At 51.4% G+C, this 24,567-nt stretch overlaps 1 protein-coding gene across 1 annotated transcript in view; it reads right to left on the bottom strand.

Moving 5' to 3' along the window:
- Positions 1–24,567, bottom strand: part of PKNOX2 (PBX/knotted 1 homeobox 2) — a 103,929-nt gene that overhangs the window by 55,259 nt on the left and 24,103 nt on the right. Inside the window, exon 3 of the mRNA XM_018043220.1 lies at positions 15,527–15,666. Within this exon, the coding sequence (XP_017898709.1) occupies positions 15,527–15,666 (140 nt within the window). The remainder of the gene's footprint in view (positions 1–15,526; positions 15,667–24,567) is intronic.

Raw genomic sequence — 24,567 nt, 5'->3', positions numbered from 1 at the left:
AGCTCCCAAATCCTCCCTTCATATCCCACCCTCCCACCTCTGGGTGGAACACCCACCCTGATGCCAGGATCCCTGAGCCTAGGGGCTCGGATGACACCTCTGCTAACCCACAGCTTCTCACATGACCCCGGGCAGGGTTGGTGGGGCTGCCCGTGGCTCCTTTGCTTATCTATCTAGATCTTTCCATCACCTGGACGGCTACCTGCTAACCCCAAGTGTGGGGGCTGCTGGGACACTCTGGGCCAGCCCCAAGAAGCAAGTTCAGTTTCCCAGTGACTCAGCAGTTTGTTCCATGGCTGCATTGATGCTAAGGGCATCTTGAAGGCTGTTCCTAGCCCACTCCACAGCCCCTTCCCCAGCCGCCCATCTTATACTGCCTAAGGGTTGACTTCTGTTTCTTAGATACCCTCCAATGTCACTCCATAAAGCTGGGGAAGAAGCTAGAAGCCACCCTCAAGGAGTCCTTTCCAGTAGCCCTATTTTGGCCCTGGCGTGGAAGACACAGTAGCTAGGGCAGGGACCGTGGGAACTGGACACATTAGCCACCCAGGTCACGGGTAGCCAGTCTGATCCAGGCAGGGGATGGGGAAGTGGGATTTCCAGCTATGGATAGGATACTGATGCTGCCATTCTTGACATTCCCTGAGCTTCATCCTCTCCAACTAGAAAATGAGTTTTAAGGAGTTTCACTTCCCATTGTCCAGATCTCGCCCACTGTGGATCAGTACCCTTGAGAGGCTGGAAGCAGAAACGTGGAGACTTGGTCTCCGGTGCCCAGATGCTGACGATCAAGATGTGAAAGATGGCCATTAGGCTTTCTTTCCAAAGACCCAGGAACACCTGACCTCCAGAAGAGCTCACCTTCTCCCTCCCTGATCCCTCTCCACTCTTCTCCCCACGTTGCCTCCCGCCTGGCCGCCCCCTCCACCCCAATCTCTCTTAAGCCGTTCAAAATTTGGAGGAAATAAATCTCACCGCGCTAATTCAGGGAGAGTTTGAGCCTCGTCGGTGCAGAACAAATAAAGGAGTGAACCGGCATGACATTTTACTGCAGAAGAGAGGTCGTTTCCAGCCACTAATAAAAAGGATTTGACACAGACTAATAAAGAGAAATGAATTTCTCTAATGGCCTGATTTAGCACATTCAGCACTGTGCCTCTGCCTGGGTGCCAGGAGGGCGGGACGCCCCGAGTGCCGACAGAGCCGGGCACGGGGGACGAGAGATGATCTCAAATAAGATTTTATTATTTCTTTTCTCTTTTCTGAGTCTTCACCAACCACCGCCCCCTCCACCAACCCCACCTCCACCCACATCAGACCTCTCCCCAGGAGGACCTGAACCAAAAGCAAGCTCAAGATACGCACTTCTTGTTAACGATCCAAAGAAATAAAGAACCCCTCTCCACAGACCCGCAGTCTTGTGCTGGCTTAAGAAGGTGATTAAACCGGATGTGTTGATTTCTACAGGGGTTTAAGCCATCATTTGGTTTAATTACTTCTGACATTTCTGCCTTCTTGTTTTGTCTACATTGCCCAAATTCGGCAGCCTAGAATGCCCAGTTTGGGGCCAGGATGTGTGGGGTTGCCCCTGGGAGACACCCCACCTGCCATAAACTGGGCAGGATCTTGGCTGAGTCCCTTGCAGAATTGAATTTGACCCTCCCTCCAGCAGCAGAGAGGCTGAGACCCCCCCCTCGGCAAAGCCCCAGATTTTCTTGAGAGCAAAGTGATCTAGGTCCTCCCCCTTCCCCCGACACTGGACACACATTTCTGATGAAGCTTCTGAGCGCGTCCTTGGGCAGCTGTGCGTTTTATTCCTTCCTGTCTCAAGGCAGATGTTCATAATGTAGACGGCCCGATAGGTCTCACTAACATTTCCAAAGACCTTTTGGGATGGAGACCCCAACCTCCTTGGTAATTTTTACACTCACATCTAACTGAAAGTTCCCTTCTAAGGCTGAAGTTCATTGCCTTTTGCTAAAGGACTCAAGAAAAGAAAAATAGACCCTTTTTCTGCTTCCCTTCCTTCCTCCTTGGACAACTTGGATTTTAAAAAGTTTTTTTTGTTTTTTTTAACATTTCTTTCTATTCAGAGGACCATAGACAGAGAAGCAGAGATAGGAAAAGAAAGAAGGCAAAAATATAGAGCTTCAGTAGATAACCAACAGGGACCTACAGGACAGCATGGGAAACTAGACTCAATATTTTGTAATAACCTATAAGAGGAAAGAATCTGAAAAAGAATATATACATAAAACTTAATCATTATGCTGTACACCTGAAACTAACACAACATGGTAAGTCAACTATGCTGCAGTTTAAAAAGTCTTTTTGAATAGTGCTTCAGAGAGGCTACAGTGCAAAGAGCACAAGAGACAGAGAACAGATAGGCAGAGAGAAACAGAGCCCCATGGGCTGGGGGAGGGGAGGTGATGGCCACACGCAGGGGCCGACATTAGCACTGAGCTCCCTTTCTGGGTGATAAACCTTGTGATTCACAGTCATGCCACTCTGTCACTTCTGGGCCTCTCAGCCAGCCATCCTTCCCCTTGTGACCTTGGCCAGAATTGCAGACCTCAATTATGGGTCCAGCCATGTGTGTGGCAGCCTGCCTGGCTGTCCACTCCCTGACCTTGGAGCCCCCAGGCCTGTCCTGCAGCTCCCTTCACAGCCCAGCGTCAGTGCTCACCCCTCCCTGAGCCTCGGCTGCTGCCTCCGATGGGGATGGGGTGGGATGCCAGAGCCCCCAGGCACTTCCTAAGAATGGACCGTCCCAAGGGAGGCAATGTAGAGTGGGAGAGGAAAATTTCCAGGTGGAAGTTTTTATTTTTATTCTATTTTTTTATTAAAAAATTATTTATTTGGCTGCACTGGGTCTTCGCTGCGGCATGTGGGATCTTTAGTTATGGCACATGGGATCTAACTCCCCAACCAGGGATTGAACCTTGACCCCTGCATTGGGAGCTCAGAGTCTTCTCTACTGGACTGCCGGGGGAGTCCCAGAATGTGGAGGCTTATAGTGATGAGGCAGAGGGACTCGAGCCAGGTCAGGGTCAGACCTCTGCACAGGACATGAGTCACCGGCCAGAGAGGTGGGGTGAAGGAGGGCAAACAGTGACACGAGCAGCTCACCAGCCACCCAACCTAGTCTCCCACACAGCGGGCGTCTCAAGCTGCCGAAGGTCCACCACCCTGGAAACTACCCAGGGGCTGCCTAGTCTCCCACACAGCGGGGGTCTCAAGCTGCCGAAGGTCCACCACCCTGGAAACTACCCAGGGGCTGGCGTTGTGACCTGTTATTTCTAGTGCCCGCTGTCAGAGGTTGCTGGGACCACAAAATCAGAGTCTGGAGGCACTTTGCTGGGTGGCCCCGCCCCTTTCCTGGCCCCGCCCCTTTCCCTTTCACAGCCGGAAGGCCCATTACCAGCAGTCAGTCTGAGAAGTACAGAGACGTCGCTCCTGGATGTTGAGGAAACAGAGTCAGCATCATCAGATGAGGCGCTTCACAGTGTGGTCTCAGGTTTCTTTTCAGCACTAATTGACAGACTCAGAGGAATACGTGATGGCTGGACAGATAGCAGGTGGCCCCCAGCCCCCTGTCCCTGTATCACGCCCTTAGCTCAGGCAAACCAGGCTGTTCACGCCCCTGCTGTTCCTTCCACCTGAAATACCTGTGCCTCAGGTCAGTTGAGTTCAGTCGCTCAGTCATGTCCGACTCTTTGCGACCCCATGAATCACAGCACGCCAGGCCTCCCTATCCATCACCAACTCCCGGAGTTCACTCAGACTCGCATCCATCGAGTCAGTGATGCTATCCAGCCTAGGTCTCTCCTAATAGCCTAGCTCAGAGTGCCAGCCCTAGTACCAAAGCTCCCCGACTGGTCTCTCCAGCAAGAGAAGTCATTGCCTCCTCTGAGTTGCCACCGAGATGTGCTTGGGGGTGGGGGCTCTACTTTGACCTCACGAATTCAGTGGGCTGGGTGGTCTGAAACCAGCAGTCTTTGGAGACAGATAATTAACGGTATGACTCTGGGGCAAGTGACTGAATGTCTCTGAGCCTCAGTTTCCTCTCATATAGAAGGGGGATGATACCACCTACCACAGAGGTTATTGCAAGGAGAAAAGGAAGGAAAGTACAGAGTGGCTGGCACTTAGGAAGCTGTCAATTAATGCTTGTTCCACTTCCCTGGAATGGCGTGGGGGCACCTTTTTTTAATTCAGAGCAACGTTGATGCTATCTGCTCCAATAAATGTATAATTCCATTTCCACTGACTCATTTGGCAGGGAAACAAGCCCACGTGTCCATTCAAATAGAGGCAGAGAAAGAGGAGGAGGAGGAGAGGCAAAGTATAACTCATTAGAACTCGAAATCCTCTTTTTAAACCAAAAAACACTGCTGGTAAGCATTTATTTTTCTTTCCCTTAGGACGATTGTTAAACTCGACTGACTAGAGTTGTTTGTGCTCAGCCGTCTTCCTCACTCCATGGGGCGCTCCTCTGATCCACAATCTCATTTTCTCTCTGAATTCCCCAGGGTCAAGCACACTGCCTGGCACACAGCAGAAGGTGGATAAATCTTCGATGAATCAATGCATGGAGACGAATGAATGAATGAAGTGACCACCGGCAGCAAGTGGGGGTTCTGAGACACAAGCCTAAAGTGCTCTTTGGGCTTAGAATCCACTCACTCCTCTGAGGTACCCAGACCAGCCAGGGCCATCTGGCAGTTTCTAGCTGCTACAAAGGGACCCGCCTCCTCTGGGCTCTGCCGGGGGTGGGGGCTGCCAGGGTCCCGGAGGCAGAGAAGCCGGTGTGAAGGAAGAGCTTAGCCAGCCCGCCTCCTCTCCTCCCCGCTCTTCCCCTCGAAAGACCAGATGGAGAGAGCAGAGCGGGATGGGGGAGACCAAGCCAGCAGCTCCCGGTTGGATGTATTTTTACTTCAGGTGTGACGTGGAAACCATGCGGGTGTATTTTTAGCCCTGCCCAGTGGGTGGTGTGTTCGCCTGGGTTGCCTTGGAGAGGACTTCTTCGTGTTGCTAAATTGGAATTGCATCTGCTGGGTTCCTGGGCTCCAACCAGCTCTCCTCCTGGCAGGTGGGCGGACAGGTCCGTCCCTGGCGAGGGTGGGGTCCGGGGCAGGCCAGAGTCTGCTTTGTCTCCATTCCTTTACACACACACACACACACACACACACACCTCTCTCCTGACACATTAAAAAAAAAGAAGAAATGTGAAATCTCCACAAACTGATTGTTAAGGCTAGTCTACAAGGGCGAGAATACAAAGAACCTAAAACTTGAAACCTGTTAGGATCTTATGTCACAGTCCCTTCATTCCCGGCACACACACCGCCCCCCACCCTCTGCCCCAGTTTTATTGAGAAATAACCGACTACATCACTGTATAAACTTAAGCTGCACAGCATGATGGTTTGATTTACATAGATCGTGAAATGATCATCACAATAGGTTCAGCTCACACACATCTTCTCAGATAGATAAAAAGAGAAAAGGGGAAACATTTCTCCTTGTGATGAGGGCTCTTGGAATTTACTCTCCTAACTTTGCAGTATATGATACAGCAGTGTTAACTACGGTCATTGTGTTGTGCATCACATCCCTTGTAGCTGCTGTGTGTGTGCTCAGTCGTGTCCTACTCTTTGCGACCCTATGGACTGCAGCCTGCCAGGCTCCGCTGTCTGTGGGATTTCCCAGGCAAGAACACTGGAGTGGGCTGCCACATCCTCCTCCAGGGGATCTTCCTGACCCAGGGATTGAACCCACGTCTCTTGTGTCTCTGGCATTGGTGGGCAGATTCTTTACCACTGCGCCACCTGGGAAGTCCCCTGTTACATCCTTGCTGCTGCTACTGCTGCTGCTGCTGCTGCTAAGTCGCTTCAGTCGTGTCCGACTCTGTGCGACCCCATAGACGGCAGCCCACCAGGCTTCCCTGTCCCTGGGATTCTCCAGGCAAGAACACTGGAGTGGGTTGCCATTTCCTTCTCCAATGCATAAAAGTGAAAAGTGAAAGTGAAGTCGCTCAGTCGTGTCTGACTCTAGCGACCCCATGGACTGCAGCCTACCAGGCTCCTCTGTCCATGGGATTTTCCAGGCAAAAGTACTGGAGTGGGATGCCATTGCCTTCTCCGGTTACATCCTTAGTACTTAATTATTTTATAAATGGAAGTTTGTGCCTTTTCTCTGGAAGTCTGTGCCTTTCACCTACCCTCCAGGATTGCCCCCTACCTCTACTTTCCGCCTCTGGTAACCACAAATCTGATCTCTTATGCTCTAAACTATTTTTTATTTTTTGGTTTTCACATATAAGTGAGATCACACACACACAAAATTTGTCCTCCTCCGTGATGTATTTTACTTAGCATAATGCCTTCAAGGTCCCTCCATGTTAACACAAGTGGCAGGATTTCCTTGTTGTTGTTTCTTTAATGACTGAATAATATCCCATTGTGTGTATATGTGCCACAACTGCTTTATCCATCAGTGGACACTTTGTTTCTATGCCTTGGCTATTATAAATAATGCTGCTCTGAATGTGGTGGGGGGGGCAGATAATTTCTCCAGTTAGTGTTTTCATTTCCTTTGGATCCCCAAAGTGGGATTACTGGATCTTACGGTCATTCTAGTTTTAATTCTTTTGAGGATCCTCCCTACTATTTTCTATAGTGGCTATGACAGTCTACAATCCCAACAACAGTTCAGAACGATTCTCTTTTCTCTAATCCTTACTACTATTAATCTTTGTTATCTCCTGTCTTTTTCATGTTCAGCCCCTTCATTTTAAGGGGAGGAAACTCAGAAGAGAAAAAAAAAATAGAAGTATCTTTCTCACAGTTAGGTAGCTACTAAGAGGCAACTTCTATCCAAGTCCCAAGAGATTCAACCAGTCCCCAGCGAAAAAGCCCTGGGGAAAGAGATGCTTTGGGAAGGGGAACTCTATCCATTTTGCTTGGGTCACTGGTAGTGACACACCCATGCACATTTGGTGGCAATTGGTAAGTCACATTTCATGTGATTACTGCACTGAAACACCAAATATTTTTTATTATTTCCACTTTACTGATTTGCAAACTGAGGTGCCATGTGGTTAAATAATTACATCATCAGGCTAATAAGTGATTGAGCTGACATTTAAACCTGGGTATCCAAACCCTAAACTTCGTGCTTTCTCCCCTCTCCCAGGTACCATTTTTGAACCATTAGTAGAATCATTTCATCGTCCTCCCTTTTTTCTCTACTGTCCTTGAGTCTTGGGTGTTCTGGGGTCACAGAACTGAGCTGCCAGACTTCCCCTTTGAGCATTAGGACCTTTGCAGCACAAGGGTGCCTCATCAAATGAGTTCCCAAAAGAATCTTTTCCCATAGTAATGCTTCTGTGTGTGGAAGAAGACTTTGACATTTTTATAGACCTTTCATTTTCTCATTTGATGCCTACTCTACGGAGTAGGAAAGCTTATCTGAAGAGGTTAAATGGGCTGCTCAGTGGTAGAGTCAGAACTTAGTCTGAAGTCTTAGTCTTAGTTCTTTTCACTTGACCACAAAATGGTCCAGTGGCTTGGGAAAGTCAGAAAGTGGGGCTTAGTTAAAAGCAGGGCTAGCAGGGCTAATGGGGCTTAGTTAAAAGCTAAGTGCAGGGGACAAGTGTTCAAGCCTTGATCCAGGAAGACCCCACATGCTGCACATTAATTAAGCCTGCATGCCTAGAACCCATGCTTGGCAATAAGAGAAGCCTGTGTACCACAACTAGAGAGTAGCCCCTGCTCACCGAAACTAGAGAAAAGCTCACACACAGGAACTTATACCCAGAGCAGTGGAAAGTAAATGAATAAATATATGTATTTTTTTTTAAGGAAGGGTTACACTAGCTTAGTCCATCCCTGGTGAGAAGCCATGGGCCACACGAGCCCCAGCTTGCCGGCTCCCATCCCACCCCATTCGCACCAGTAGGAGGCCCAATCACTGTCATCCTCCTGCTAGGAAGGGGACCTGATCGACTGTCACTACTCACAACTGTGGCCACCATTCACTGGGAGCCTTGCCTGTGCCAAGCACTGTCAGCTGTGAGCATTGGTTATCTCCTTTAATCCTAACATAACCTTGTGAGAATAAGTCACTGGGATTCAGGGCTCCTGGATCTCTCATCCATGTGCCTGGTTTCGGGGAGTATCTGGACTTCTCAGCTCTACCTAGGCCAGGTGGTGAGCCACGGAAGCAGCCAAAGCTGCTGCCTCTGAACACACCTGCTCCTGGGGCCAGGCAGCCGGCATCCCTGTGCCTGCCAGCAGCGTGTGCGGAGGCTGGGCTTAGGGGCGGGGGCCTTCAAGATGCTGGCAGGAAGGGCAGGGAGCAGGCGATGCCTGGCGCCTGGGGGAGAACTGAGCACGGTTTGACTTTCAGCTGACGGCTCCGGCAGGATCACTCCCCTGACTGTAGTCAACAGCTGAGATATTTTCTCGGATGCCAGTGAATCCAACTGCTTCCAAAAGCAAGGAGTGTCTGCTAGAGCCCCAGCCCATAAAACCCCGCCTGGAACATCTGCTCCCAGCAACTCGTCCGGAAGCATCTGGTCCTGACTCTTTGGTTTGGAATGGCTGAACTTCTACCCCGCTCCATCCTCAGGCCACCTCGCCCAGCACGTTCCAGGAATGACCCAGCCCTCTGCCAGGGAAGGCACAGGGTTAAGCCCCAGGGTCAACTCCCTGGAGATGAAACACCCTTTGGTCACAAGGTGGAAGAGTTCTCTCAAAGACACTTCAGCAGGAAGTGCCAGTTCCCAGGGTCCTGGCCAGGCAGCTGCTGAAGAGGTTGGTCACACAGCAGCCAGCACCCCTGCCCGTCCTCAAGCCTCGGGGGGCTCCTCTCATCCCATCCATGGTCCTGGTCCCAGGAGAGGCTTCTTGGCTACCATTTCCCTTGGGCTTCATCTCCCTTGGGAAAGCAGTCCAACACTCCCACACTGCACCATGGGCCAGGGGCCTTGCAGTCAATTCCACAAATACTTTTTTGAGCCCGAACCATGTGCCAAGTTTATACTCTAGCTACTTCCTACGCCTATTTTCCTCCCACTCCCTGGACCGATCCATTCTAATTCAGAATCCCTCTTGGAACTTGACACGATGCTTACACATGGCAGAGCTCAATAAATGTTTAACCAAATTGCAGTGCGAACAGCACTCAACTGGGAGCCCTTTCCTGTCTTGCTTCTTGCTGTCTCGCCTCTCAGCAGTCACCTTCGAGCCCTACCAACCCCCGTTTCATTTCCTCAAACATCTAATAGCAGCTAATGCCCGCAGTGCACTAAGTACCAGATTCCTCCTCCAGCACTTTATGGTATTATCTCACCTAATCCTCATGACCAGCCTAATGAGGAGAGGGCCTTATGTTCAGTCCCATTTTACACATGAAGAAAGGCCCGGAAAGGTTTAGAGGCCAGTGGTGGAGACAGAATGGAAACCCAGGCAATTGAGGTCCCCAGGCCCTGTTCTGATGCCTGAATTTCACCTCCCTAAACACACAAGATGCCTCATGTACTGAAAGGGCCAAGGGGACAGAGCTGGCCCCTCTGTTTACAACACCCCCATCTCAGGACTTCCAGCAGTTAAGAGTCTGCCTGCCAATGCAGGGGACACAAGTTCAATCCCTGGTCCTGGAAGATCCCACATGCCAAGGAGCAACTAAGCCCATGGGCCACAACTATTGAGCCTGCACGCCTAGAGCCCATGCTCTGCAACAAGAGGAACCACTGTGATGAGAAGCCCAAGTGCTGAAACCATAGCCCCCACTAGCCGCAACTAGAGACAGTCTGTGCCCAGCAGCAAAGACCCAGCACAGCAAAAATAAATAAATAATGAAAAAATTTTTTGAAGAAGTAGCTTCACCATTAAAAAAAGAAACAAAACCCCCCACCTTCACTCCATCCCATGCAGCCAACACTGATCTGTGTGTTAGATATCATAACATCATCTCATTTTAGTCTAGCTATGAATATTTCCTTTTTTATGGTTGAGAAAATAGGCTCAGAGAAACTAACTTGTGTGAGCTGACCAAATTAATTACCATTACATCCATTTCTAGAGCTCGTCCTGCCACCTGGCATGGTTGTTCTATGACCTTTGCCCCTCTAGCTACAGGACCATCAGGACCAAGCCTGAACTTCAGTGACCTTTCGAGGGACAGTCTCAAGGGAGTGACCTGCCCACTACTCTGTTCTGATCTTTCCCTAAACAAGAGTGGAGTCTAGAGTGATCCAGTCTGCCTGTGATAGGACAAATGGATTACAAACAAGGCTTTAGGAATGAGTATTACTTTCACTGCGCTAGCAGTGGACTTCAGCATGAGCTGTCCAGGGCAAGGTCCCACGTGGGCAGAAACTCTGAGCGTGGTTTGCAGAGAGTGAGACCGACAGGAAGAACAACAAACGCTACATGGACAGGCCGGGACTGACGGCTGAGAAACTAAGGGGAGGCAGAAGACTGGTTTGATGACAGGTTTCTGGAGCTGCAGCAATGGAGCTCATTGACAGACAGACCAGGAAACGTTTGGAATCTCCTTGGGGAAAGTGGGAAAGTTGGGGCTTTGCTCAAACAGATGCTGAGAGCTGGATGGAGCTGGATAGATTCCAGGAAGGAGAAAACTCACTGTGTTGGGGTTGAGGTGAAAGATCACAATTGCAGACACTTAGAAGGCATTCCAGGACTTCCCAGATGGCGCCAGTGGTAAAGAACCTGCCTGCCAATGTAGCAGACATTAGAGATACAGGTTCGATCCCTGGGTCTGGAAGATCCCGGGCAGGAGGAAATGGCAACCCACACCAGTATTCTTGCCTGGAGAATCCCATGGACAGAGGAGCCTGGCGGGCTACAGTCCATATGATTGCAAAGAGTCGGACACGACTGAAGCGATTTCACACACAGAAAGCATTCACGCTATGCTAGGTCTTGTTCTAAGGATGAATTTGTTAAGAGAGACCATTTCAGATTTGAAACTGAGGAGTGGGCCAGAGAGGACCAAGGAGTGCAGAATTGTGGCTAATCCATCCCGTACGATCAGGTATGATGGAGCTGGTAAACCTGGGTACCTGTAACTTGGCTCCTGTGTGGGGTTTGTACTTGAGGCTGGTGGGAGCCATCTGTGTGCTTCTCTTCCCAGCTATGTCCTGCCGCATCACACCGTAGCTTGAAAAGGGCCGTGGTGGATGCAGTCACACCATGGAGACTGACGTATGTTAGAGTGAGGGCTCTCCCGGTCCCTCTGCCCCCAGGGCCAGTTTGCCAGCACCCCAACCTAGAACCCTGAAATATGTCCAGTCCTTCCTTGCCTGTTTAAGGAATCCACTCAACCAGCTCTGATTTAGTGCACGCTCGTGCAGGCTGCAGGCTCTAAGGTGCTGTGCAAGGCACTGGGGATAAATCAATGACAACACATAGACCCTGTCTTCACAGAGGTAACGATCTAGCAGTGGAAACAGAACTAATATTAACACAATCCATTCAGTTGCGAGTAACGCCACAAAGGAGAAATACAGAGCCCTGCAGCCCCCTCACCCTGCCCATCTGATTCACAGCTAATTTCTCTGGCATTTTTCGTGGTGGAATTGCCCCCACCCTCCTCTCACTGTTCCCACCTCTAGCCCAGCACTTCCTGTCACTAGCAGGTAACTTCTGCTGTGCCTGGCAGGCCTCTTCCCGGGTCCTCAGACAGGATTTCAGCCTAAGCGGCAGGAACCCAGCCTTAGCAGAATGGTCTTAGCAGAGTCCCCCTCCTCCCCACCGCACCTGGCCGGGCCCAGCTCCTGCCACTCTTCTGCTCCCCAGGACATCATGGTTTCCATGGGAACCCACTCACTTCAAAGGGGAACCAAGGAGACTGTAGGGGAGGAGGGAGAGTGAAGGCCGGATTAACCTCACCCTCTTGGCCCGTCTCTGTGGTTGCTGGCAAGCCAAGCCCCAGGTTCCCAGCCACCTAACACTGTCCAGCCCACAGCCCACACTGGAGGAGGGGGCGGGGAGGTGCGGTCCAAGCTAAATTTTAACTTCTTGTGAGGCGAAAACCCCAGGGGTGAGGTGGGCCTGGGGAAGGAGATTTTTGAGCTGGATCCAAACCTGCGGTCCCCACTCCACGGGGCCTCCCCTCCACAGACCCAGGCTCGGCATTGCTCACGGGCCACAAACACAATTACCCACGATGTGCATCTAATCATGGGATCTGCTTGGATTAGACTGCAATCATTAATCTGAGCCTGAGCTCCTGGTTGCCTTGCTGATTAGCCCAGATGATGCTCTGGTATGATCCAATTAAAGACAGGCTCTGCCTCCCCTCTCCCCCGCCACACACACACACAGACACACACAGACACACACACACTACACACACACACAGACACACATACACTACACACACACACTACACACACACACACCCCCAGCTTCCACATCAGAAGGAACCAGTACATTTCATTAACACATCCTCATACACAAATAAAGCGTCAGGGCACTGACGGGCTCCCTCCCTCTAGTGGCACTGTCTCCTGCCGCCCTGAAGACCTGGCCAGGGAGAGGCCTCCCCCACACCTCCATTCTTCTGCGGATCTGGGAGGGGCCTCGGAGGGGGCTCCCAAAAGTCAGAGCCGGGCACTAATCTCCGTGGAAAGAGTCTGGTTACATTTATTGACATGAAATGCCGACTCCCTGATGTGCTCTGGAGCGGCCGGCTGCCCCAGGCAGGCAAATCTAATTAGAATTACCCGACCCTGCAGGAGGCGGGGCCCCCTCCTCCTCCCTGCCCCGCCCCCAACAAGGGCTGTGGAGAGGGCGACTGGCACTAATGGGAGAGGTGTGGTTGTGGGAGACAGACACCCTGAGGCCCTGGGGCAGGAAGGGCTGCGGAGGAAAGAACCAGGCAAGGATGCTGACGTCCGTCCGCTCGGTCGTCCTGAGAGCCTGGGCGGCCATGTTTGGCTGGTTCTTTGGTGGCATCAGCTCTTCGTTACCTTCAGACAGTTGCAGAGATTACTGTGCAAATGCCACGGGCTGTGAGGGGACCCGCCCCGCCAAGGTGAGGCATGTTGGTTGAAGGACCATCTGGGCCTCCATACATCAGGTGACGCCATGATGGACAGTGGGAGGCAGCCCACTTCCTGGCTGGGCCTGGGTGGGGCATGACCCTGGGGTCTTGGGAAGGGCTATGGAGCACGTGGGTCCCACTAGTGGGACATAGAGAACCGTCTGCTTTGTGCCAGACATGGAGCCGGGTGCTGACATGGGTTGTCTCATTATTCTTGCTGAACCAGTGATTAGGATCTATCGTGAAACCAATGCTGAGATGAGTACCAGGAGAACGGAGGACTCGAGTCTAGGTTTCCAGAAGCTTTTTGTCACACCACTAACTGGGGGTCTTTCTAGACTAAGATAGGTGCTCGCTACATGCCCTTGCCCCCTGGAGTCGGGGAAGGGGTCGGGGACCCATCTGCAGTGGGCACATGAATCACCCAGGATCTCGTCAAAGGGCAGAGCAGGAATCCCGAAGTCGAGTTGAGGCCTGAGAGTCAATGTCTCCAAACAGCTCCCCGGGAATGCGATGCTGCCAGTCCGGACCGCACTTGAAGCATGTCGATCACTATTTAAATGAGGTGTGATGACTGTACCCCATCGCATTTCAGAGGCCGTGTCACTCTCCTGTCCCTGCTTCTGTTCCCCACAAAGGCACAAGCCCACCACACAGTTGAACTTATAGACCCCGTGCAGCCTCGTGTCCACACACCCAGCTGCTCTGGCCAGCGGCTGTGCTGGGAACTCACCAGGCTCTCCTCTGCCTGGAATCCCTCCCCCCGCATTTCTCCTCCTGCTGAGCAGTCTTACTCAAGTTTCAAGATCAAGCTTGAATACTGCCTCCCTGTTGAAGCTGTCTCTGGTAAAGCTCTGACCACTCTGTTGGTTTCTTGTTCTTGTTTTCAGAGAGTCTGGCAAGAGCTCACATGTTACCTTTATAATTTACCCTCTTTCCCCTGCGCCCAGCACAGCATTAGTAACAGCAAGGATTCAATGCCAAGGTGACGGGAGGACAGGAGTACTTACTGGTCTGTATTGTGGGAGGGGGAGCTGGGAGCCTTCTCAGGGTCTCTGACTGGCCCTGTGACAGCAGATCCAGGCATTCTTCAGAGCCCAAGGCAGAGGTCTCTATGCACAGGAGCTGGGCCTGGCCTGTGTGTGTGTGTCTGGGGGTAGGGGGGTGGTCCTTGGGGAGGAGGCACTGTGTTATCCAGGCCTGGGAAGAACCTCCAGTCAGGATCTAGGGATCAGGGTCCATTGTTCTAGACATACAACTGTTGGCATTAGAGGCATTCAGCCCATCTGAGGGACTACAGGTAGTGCCAAGGATAATTATGATAACAGCTAAAATTACGACCATTACCATAAAGCCACTGTCAGGACTGGGGGCAGGGAGTGGGGGTGAGTGAGGAAGCACTCAGTACTCCGATTCACCCTGGGTGGGCCGGGCCGAGTGTGGGCGGCCTTAGCGCCCACTGCCAGGCTCGCCCAGTGGAGGTCAATGGTGCTGATGTTCGTGGCTGTACGTGCCCACACGGGTGCATGTGCACAGGGATTTGACCTCAGTACCGATGCCTCCATACTTGGGCATCTTTTCTTAGTGATGTGGGCTCCCCATGGATAAATGATGACTGAAATCCCTACTGGGGCCTCATCAGATCTGCCTTCCGAGGACTGCATCTCCACTTCACCCACGTACACAAGACAGACCGGACGTCCCTGAGCCCCACCCACCCTCTGCAACAATCAGGGCCCAGCCCTGGGTGCCAGGAGCTAATGCCGACTAAAACAAGACAAGCGGCCTGCTCCCTGCCAGCAGCCCCTCTCGGGGAGGGTGTCAGAACCTCCACCGTCACGTACAACCTCTACTGCTGAAAACCAAAGTCGACAGTGAATCACAGCGTGGGCCAAGCGGTAGCTGCATTAAATTCACCTGGAATGCTTGTTAAAAATTCATGTCCTCTTCCTACGGCTTGACCTACTGATTCAGCATTTCCAAGCACAGAGTCCAGCTATGCGTGTTCTAATAAGCCTCCCAGCGGCTTTCAGGTGGACTCACGTTTGCTCACGAACGAGTCCTGGATGGTGTGTGTTGGAGTGAAGGTGACAATGGGCACTGGGGCCGGGACAGTCCTGAGGCAGCTCTGAGTGGTGGTGGGGGCGGGGGCATTCTGATGCTCACTGGGACTCATCTCCCCAGCTAGGCTGGGGTGGACCCCTCCTGGGAGACATTGCCCAGGCTGCATTTCCCTCCCTGGACGATTCCAGGAAGATGGAGCCCACCCTGCGTGGCCAGCTGAGGACTCTCTGGGGTGATTTCAGAGGGAACCAGGGAAAGAACAGCCCTGGCTATAGGCTTCCATGAGCCCACCCTCGGGCCTACACTCTCAGCTCTCATGGCTGGGCTGGGCCTGAGGCTACCTGGGGGCTTCTGAGCGCGGCCCGGCCGGAGTGTCTCCTACCTGTACACAGCACGCTTGTCAGCCTCCAGCTGGGCCTGGGGGTCAATGGGGGCAGTGGGCACGGGTGTGCTGGCAGCAGCCGAGGGCGTGGAGAGGTGGACAGCCTGGGCCTTAGAGGGGGCTTGAGCGGTCGCCGTCATCTGCAGAGACAAGAGAGAGGAGGTGTGGGTTAGTGGGCCAGGACTGCTGGTTCCCCAGCTGGAACCGTGAGGTCCACCTTGTCCCATGTTGTGTGTGTGGATAAGAGAAAGTGTACAGAGAAATGTGAGTGTATAATGAGCACCCATGTGTACATGTGCTACAAGTGGGCAGAGAGCAGACGTTTCTTCAAAGCAGAAAGTTCTGGAGAACAGTTTAGGACCATCCAAAACCAAGTGATGCTGAAGTGAGCTCACTTTAAAAGCCATAGTTCTTAATGCAAATTAAGGTGATGGCCTCTGCCCAGAAGCTGGGGGGGGGGGAACCCCCAAATGATGAGCCCTTTAAATTTCGCTTACGAGTCACTTGGGCTGTGCCGAGCAGTGCTGCATTTGATTCTATGACTTTGGAGGGCAGGAAAAAATTAGCTGAGTCAGTTCCCAATTGGGCAAAGATTTATTCCATTTAACGTAAGCCAGAGGTAACTGTTTTAATGGTTTTGATTGATAACTGAGTGTTCTGCAAATTTTGGTTTACCTGGGCACTGGAAGATTAGCAGGTTTTAGTGGACAATGAGCAGATTTCTGTTCTCAACTCTAACGAATATTTGGAGCAGTCCTTTTCCTCCTGTGTTACCTGCCTTGGAAGGTGTCCCAAGTTTATGTCAATCAGAGCACCTTTTAAAACTACATTGGACTTTCTGTATAAGATTTCATTTGAAGAAATGATTAAATGGCTTAAAAATTTTTGGCAACAACCATCATTACAGAACTTAATGCTTTTATATTTTATTTTCTTTGATTAAATGGATCCCTGAAACATCACGTGTGGTAATAAGCCTCAACTGTTCCCTTGCTCCAGTCTGTCCACAGCACCTCACAGCTCTCATCCCCTGTGCTCTTGGGACTTGACATCCTTGTCTGCCTCTCAAGATAACACCTTGTTCACCCCTTCATCCCCAGCACGCAGTTGGCACAGAGTGAATGCTTGGTATGTGTTGAGAAGATGAATGAGGGAATAAAGAGTGAACACACCTTGAAAGAATTAGATGTTTTACAGCTGGAAAGTTCATCATGTGATCTAGGTCCCTGCTTTCTGGAAGAAAGAGTCTGGTATTTCCACGAATACATTATTGGTGGTGCCAGTGGCCCCCAAAACCTTGCTGGCTCAGTTTCTTCATTAGATCTGTCAGATGCCACATCTTCAGAGTAAAATAGAGTCCCTCTGCCCCTTAGCTCTCCCCCTTGCTCTGCCTCATTTCACAGCCCTTATCGTGACCATGTATTTCACAACCCTTGGACTAAATACTACACTACTTGCTATTTTCTCTCCCACCTCCAACTCAAATTTAAGCTCAAAGAGGGCTGATTAACAGTTGCGTTTGCAGGGCCTAGAATAGCCTGGCACTAACTGATGTTCAACAAATATTTATTGAATGAATGAGTGACTGATGGGAAATAAAATTGAGACTATAAAAGAAATATACTGTCTCCTCATCATTTTTTGTTAGGTAGAGATATTCTTGTCTCTGTTGGCTGAGCTGGGGGAACTTTCTCAAACCCAACAGGCTAGACAGAACATCACGATACCTTGAGGCCAGCAGGGTAGCACACTTGACTCCTACTGTCTCCTGTTAATAGCTTTTTGACTTAGAGCAAATCCCTCAGCTTTCCTAAGCTCCTACATTCTCATCTGTAAGCAGACTGGTGTCCTTTTAGGATTCACGGGTGTTAGGGCTGCAGTCTCTGGGGCCACAAACAGTCGGACACAACTGGGTGATTGAGCACTCACAATAAGGGAGAAAGTAGAAACAAACACTGTTCTCGTCTTCAAAATACAGAAATAAGGTGCAATCAGGAAAGCTAAATACTTCTGAACTTCACATTGACTTGGACCAGTTTTTTTTCTTTCACTCACTAATGCAACTGATTATTTTCGCAATACTTTTTGAGTTCCCACTGGGTACTTAGGCACTGGGGTGACTAGGATAAATGCCTGCTACAACAGTGCCCACTTTCTGGGTTTAACACGCTAAAGAGCAGGAGAATGTAGTAGGCAGAGATGCTGTAAATGACCTCCCGTGATTTCATCATGGAAAACGTGGAGACATGGCCCAGTGGACAACCGTGTGGATTATTAGGACACAACACCCAAAGGATGGCGATGAAAGGAGAGATGTCAGTAGGAGAAAGGACTTCTGGGAGATGCTACATTCTTTCTCCTCGACCCTCTTCCTCAATAATTTAATCAGTGACTCAGAAGAGGTCTGAAAAAATGCTTGACAAATTTATGGGTGACGTGAAACCTGGATCCAAACGATCTTTACGGATTTTGGCAACGTGCTAATTCTAATAAGATTAATTCTCATCTAATAAGTTGGAATTTAAACTTCTAACACTTTGGCCAAAAAAAAATCGATAATATAAGTACAGAACAGGGGAGATGTGGTTTATCCGCATGTTTCGGTTGACAGCAGGCTCAGCCTGACCAAAGTGTAACGCGTCTGTCAAATAAACAAACCACTATACTGATGCTCTGTGCGGACCCATGAGCAGAGGCGTGGCTCAAGCGGAGGTGCGGCTCATGCAGAGCTTCCAACCCCACGTGCTAAGCTGAGACGGGGCACGAAGGCACACTCAGAGGAGCGTGGGCCAGGCTGCTGAAGGGATTCCGAGGAATATTTGCAGGGATCTGCAATACTAAGAAGGATCTGGAGGATGGGTGGGAGACGGAGGGACGTGCGAGCCCCCTTTGAACCTCTGAACCCAGGGTTAGATTGTGTAAGTTCTGTACTGTGGGCTCCAAAGTGTCAAACTGCAACCGACCCATCAAACCTGCAACACGTAAAGCACATTTGGGCTCGACCCACATAGTAAGTTGCCAAGCCTCTGAGCTCTCCAAGGCTGGGAAGCACTGCCTCCAGGAAGTTGTTTCCACTGGCACAGGAGCCAAGCAGAGACTCACCTGGAGATGGTGGAAGCTCCCTAGCCGGGTGGGCTGGCTTAGGTGCTATCTGAAAAAGCACCTTCTTTTTAAAACACTTACGTATTTGTTTTTGGCTGCACTGGGTCTTGCTGTGCGAGGGCTTTCTCTAGTTGCGGCTAGCAGGGTCTACTCTCTAGTTATGTGGAGGCTTCTCATTGCGGTGGCTCCTCTTGTTGCGGAGCACGGGCTCTAGGGTGTGGACTCAGTAGCTGTGGTGCGTGGGCTTTCAGTAGTTATGGCACATGGGCTGATTTGCCCCGTGGTACGTGGGATCTCCTCGGACCAGGGACTAAACCCGTGTCCCCTGCATTGGCAGGTGGATTCTCAACCACTGAACCACCAGGTAAGTCCCGAAACCCCTTCTATTAATAGCAGTGACAAGCCATGAGAATGCTTACACCATCACTACGCACCCCCAGCGACGGCACATGGCTTCCATTAGATGACATCCAGTGCGTAAAAGTGTTTTGGAAACCCTAAAGTTTTTCCCACGTGGAGGGTGGTTGTAGTTATCAAACACAAGATTTCCAGAACATGTATCTTGCAAAAAGCAAGGCACAGCTATGTGCACGGCTCATTCAAGAGTAAAATACTAGTAGGCTGGTGCGCTCTGCTGGGCTCAGTCCTCTAAGGGTGAATCTCCTTGTGTCCTTGAAGGAATCTACAAGGGGCTTCTATGTAGATGAGCTTCTAGGAGCAGGAGGGCTGAGGGGAGGGGCTTCTTTTCCTCTGACCTCCCATTTCTAGGCAGGACTTTAGGGAAAGATGGGGCAGAAAGGCCTGCTGGGGTCTAGAGGAGAGCGTAAATCAAAAGCAGTCATTGCCAGCATCCCAAGAGGCTCTAGTTGAGAGAGCCAGGGAGCTGCCCTGAGGAGGACGATGATTCAGATTTATTTACCTCCTGGGGGTCAATTCAGCAAACTTGGCATTTCCTCCAGCTTTGGAGAATGAGTATTTATCTCCAAATAGATTTCTTTATCTAGCCAGAGACACCCATTTCTCAAGAACCAGAGCACAGAGGGAGAGGCCCACAGCTGTCCCAGGACCCGGGAGCAGGGGGAAGAGGGTGTTGGGTGATGAGATTTTGGCAGGAGGTTCTGGCCCTAAAACAGAGAAGCTGTTGGGAGAGATTGCACGGATGGAGGGCAGAGATCCCTTGCTCTGGTCAGTGAAGGCCAAATGATAATTTTTCGGGAATTTTGCAAGTTTGATAATCACATTAACAGCTTAAGAGTGGCCATGGTGGGAGCGATCACACCGTGGAAACTGACAAATGTTGCGAATCGAATCCTTTCCCCATACCCCACCCCGAGAGCCGGCGGTTAAATATTTACAAGCACACGCCTAACGTCAGAGTTTCTCTCCAGGTAACCTCTTCTTGTTCTCAATCTGTAGTGAAGAGACTACACTTTCTGAGGCCACTTGGTGTGTCTCCAGCTGGTCCCAGAAGCGGCCACTCCAGACTAGGAGCCCTCCTCCAAGGAGAGCCCTGGACATCCTACCCAGACAGGCTGTGAGCCTTGATTAAGAAAGCAGGGGACTTCCCTGGTGGTTCGAGGGTTAAGAATCCACCTTCCAATGTAGGGGATGCGGGTTCCATCCCTGGTTGGGGAACTGAGAGTCCCACATGCCAAGGGGCAACTAAGGCCATGGGCCACAACTACTGAGCCTACAAGCCGCAATGAAAGGTCCCGCACTCTGCAACTAAGACCTGACACAGCCAAATAAAAAAATATTTTAAAAGAAGAAAGAACTGGATACAAAGAGTGGATGGGCACAGGTGGCAGCATTCCCCAGAGGCCTGCCCGCGGTGAGCTCACTGCCGGGTCCAGAACCTACACAGGCTTCTACAGTCCCCACCGCCTCTCCTAGCCTGGGGTCCTTGCATCCCACAGAGGCTCCAACCCACTCGACTCTCCTCTATCAACCAGCTCCGTTCCAGCCCTGCATTAAGCCTGGAGCTAAAGGTCCCTGCCCAGATTCTCCATTTGTGACATGGTGAGATGACAGTTCTTGATGCCCCGGCCCCAATCCTAAAACACCAAGGGAAGAGTTGGGGGTGTACGCTGTGTGTGTAGGAAGGCAGGAAGGCAGAATCTGGAGGGGCTTAGAGATCCATCCCCTCAACAGTCTAGTCTGCCACGAGAACAAGCAGAGGACGCTGGCATGGCTTATGAGGTGCTTGCTGACACCGGAGTAGACAGGGTACCTCCCACAGGTGCTTTCTCCAAACCCTGGGCCTCCAAGGTCTGCACCCCCCACCATGACTCAGCCCAGACACCACTCCTGAGGGGACACCCCCTCGTCTGACGTGGCAAGGTGGGGCTGCCCATCCCCAGGGCCTGCCTGCCAGGTCAGGGAAGCCTTATGTTTTGAGAACATGGGGGCCTACACAGGCCCAGCCACTAGGGGCCGCCGAGGCTCCAGGAGGGCTGGTCTGGTCTGAGGGGTGGTGGGGCCAGATCTGGCTTCCCCAGTGGCTCAGTGGTAAAGAACTCTCCTGCAACGCAGGAGACTTGCAGGAGACCAGGGTTTGATCCCTGGGTTGGGAATATCCCTTGGAGAAGGAAATGGCAACTCACTCCAGTATTCTTACCTGGAAATCCCCATGGACAGAGGAGCATGGCAGGCTAAAGAACACGGGGTCAAAAACGGTCAGACATGACTGAGTGACTAAAAACAAACAAAAGGCCAGATCTGGTTTCCTGGTAAGCTAGATGGAGTCCAAGGACCTGGGAGGTCAGGGCTTGAAGCCATTTAGTAAATATCAGATTTGGCCTGAGCAGTGGGGAGGCAGAGAGGGTACAATGGATGGTTTTGAGGGGAGGGCACAGCCCACAGGGTGCTCAGGCCTGGACCTGCTCACTGATCCAGCCTCATCTCAGGTACAGCACCCCTCTCCCACCCCGCCCCCCAGCAGACCCTCCTGGGTGGGGGTGCCCAGACACGCCCCATGATTGACATCTTCATGTCCCCGCCCCCACGGCTGTCTCAGAAGAAAGGGTCCACGCTTCCCTGCCTGGTGTCACCCGCCCCACACCGGTCACCCCTGCACGCCATCGATGCTGTGGTCACTCTGTCCGCGACACTGGGGCCACAACAGTGAGCAGAACTCCAGGATCCCCCCACACCACGTGTGAACACACCTCTCTTTCAAGACTCAGCCCGAGGGAGCATCAGCCCTCCTGGGAAGCCTGTCCCAATTCTCCACACCCCTGTCTAGGTGGAGGAGGAAATGGCAGCCCACTCCAGTATTCTTGCCTGGAAAATCCCATGGACAGAGGAGCCTGGTGGGCTACAGTCCATGGGGTTGAAGAGTCAGACACCTCTGAGCAACTAAGCCCTGACCAGGTAGCCCCGCCCCCTGCTTCCTCTGCATGTGTGGTGATGGACCTTAAACCCCATAACAGTTAGGGCCCTCTTCTATCCATCTCCCTGAGTGGACTGGAGTCCAGCTCCCGTCAGCAGCCCTGGCTCCTATGGGCTCCCAGCACATTTGTGAAATGACTGAATGAGGATATGAGAACGTGCATGCTCAGTCATGTCCAACTCTCTTGTGACCCCACGGAGTGTAGCCCACCAGGCCCCCTGTCCATGGAATTTCCCAGGTGAGAATACTGGAGTACTCTTGTAGATTCTTGAAGGATCCTCCCAGGGATCTTCCTGACCCAGGGATCGAACCTGCATCTCCTGCATTGCAGGCAGATTCTTTACCACTGAGCCACCAGGAAACGAGACAGTGGCATGTTAAAAGGCTTAGGGATCCCAAACCAGGAGGAGTCAAGCATGGTTCCTCCAAATAGACCCCGACCCAGTCAGCTCAGGGAAAGGAAGGGCTGGAGGAGAGGAGGGTAGCCCATTTGGCTCAAAGAGGCTCCTGCAACAGCAGGCCTGGGGCACCTGCCTTCTGATCCCAGGACGGACCAGATAGAACAAGCCACACAAAGAAGTTACTCTGTGGTGCAAAATGGAGGTCTTCAGCAATAAATTAATTTAAAAAGGGTTTGTAGGCAGTGGTTTACAGAATGAACCTTGAAAGTGTTTGCTGCCCTGCCTGCACTGCTGGGGTGACAGGACGTGTACCTAAAGGGAGGAAGGCCACGGACTGTGATCCAAGTCTTTTACGTTCCAGCTTCACGAACTTTCACAGGCGCTGTCTTCTCCCCATCTTTCCCTCCATCCCCGGAGGACCCTTTGCTTGTATAATAGTCCCACAACAGTGAATTCAATTAGGCCCTTGGGAGTATGTGTGTATGTGTGTGTGTAAGGGAGTGTGTTTACAGCTAGAGACACATACTTGATATCCCTACTGTGTTCCCCATAAAAGGGAGAGTAATTAAAGTTCAATCCAGTCTTGTCTATTGGAGACGTACAGAAAATCAAGAAAAAAAACCAACAATGTCAGGGTAATGGCCAAAAGAAAGCTGGAAAACACCATAGTACCCTTCACATCCACACTCTCAGCCACCCTGTGAAGCAAGGGGGGCAGAAGTTATTCCCATTTTACTGACGCAGAAAGGCCCCCAATAAGCCATAAGCTCTATTAGGGCAGGGACGTGGGTCCCTGGCACATGGCACAAGGTTTTCAAGACCCATGGAAAGCCCCTGGCATTTATTAACTGGTTGAGTGAATGAAAGATAATATTGGAACTTCTTGTCCAACTTTGTATAATTCATCAGCAGTGGAGTGGGGCAGGCCTAGGATTCTGAATTCCTATTTTACGACGTTGACTTGAGTCAGCTCACTCTTCTTCCTCCAGACCACAAACTCCAAGGACAGCACACACCTCAGAGCTGTGCTCACCCACCCCCATCCCACCCTGCTCCACAGATATCCGAGCTCCTAGAAGATCAACTGGAAAAGGGGGTGGGGAGGAAGGCAGGTTCCAGCTCCCTAGGCCCGCTGCTGACGGATCACCTGTTGCCTGATTTATTTTAAGCTTTGTGTACTTTGGCCATCAACTATTTTTGTCACTGTTTAGAACACTCATCCTGCTTGCAGTCAAGAGGATAGACAATAAAATATCTGAGGTTTGTTTTTTTTTTTTTGGTAAATATAAGAATTCAGGTAGGAAGTTCGTCAAATAAAAACCCTAGACAAGGCCATGAGAGCACGGGTGTCTTCTAGCAAAATCCTGTTGCTAGGCCACTGTCTCCTAAGTGAGGCTTAAGGCCCCATGGTCAGACCTGAAGGCTGTTTTCGCCTTTGCCACAGTGAAGAGTCCAGGCCTGGAGTGAGCTGGAGTTCAGGAACATGTCCTGTTGAAAGACATGTGTGGCCCAAGCAGGCCACGGAGAGAGGTCACTGAGCACAGTGAGAAGAAAGGCCCAGCAGAAAATAAAAAAGAAAGAGAAGAGTCCGTTTTGATGAGTCAAAGCGAGGGAAGGCAGGTCACCCATATGGTCCCTCTGGTGCTGGCCCCAGGGGCAGAGGGAGCTGTCAATCACAGCCACAGAAGAGGCTTTCAAAGCTGTGGAATTAACTCTAAAGCTGCAGAGTGCCTCACCAGCAGCTGAGCAGAAGGCCCTGCGTGGCAGGGGGCTCCTACCCATAAAGAGATGAGAGGAATGTAAAGTGTGAAAACAACTGAACCCGCTTCTGCCTGGTCCAGCTGCATGGCCTGGATGGAGGAGGGCACTCACAGCCAGGGGCCCTGACCACTTCCCATCCCCCTCCACCTAATGAGACCAGGGTGGGGATCCTAATGACTGATCAAAGCCCTTCCAGCTCCCCCAGATACCTGCTCCCCTGGCCCCTGCCCAGAGGGGGCACGATGCCTGGACAGGGAGGGAAAGAAGTTACTCAGAGGGCAAGAGAGACAGGTCTGGTCTCCCCCAACATGGCTGGCCCAGCCTTAGCCTTTCTGGTGCAGCATGGGGGTGGGTAGCATCATCTGGACCCCTCATCTCCCAGCACA

Source organism: Capra hircus, chromosome 29 (genome assembly GCF_001704415.2).
Source record: "Capra hircus breed San Clemente chromosome 29, ASM170441v1, whole genome shotgun sequence".
NCBI classification, from domain to species: Eukaryota; Metazoa; Chordata; class Mammalia; order Artiodactyla; family Bovidae; genus Capra; species Capra hircus.
This window is presented reverse-complemented; position numbering and strand designations above follow the sequence as displayed.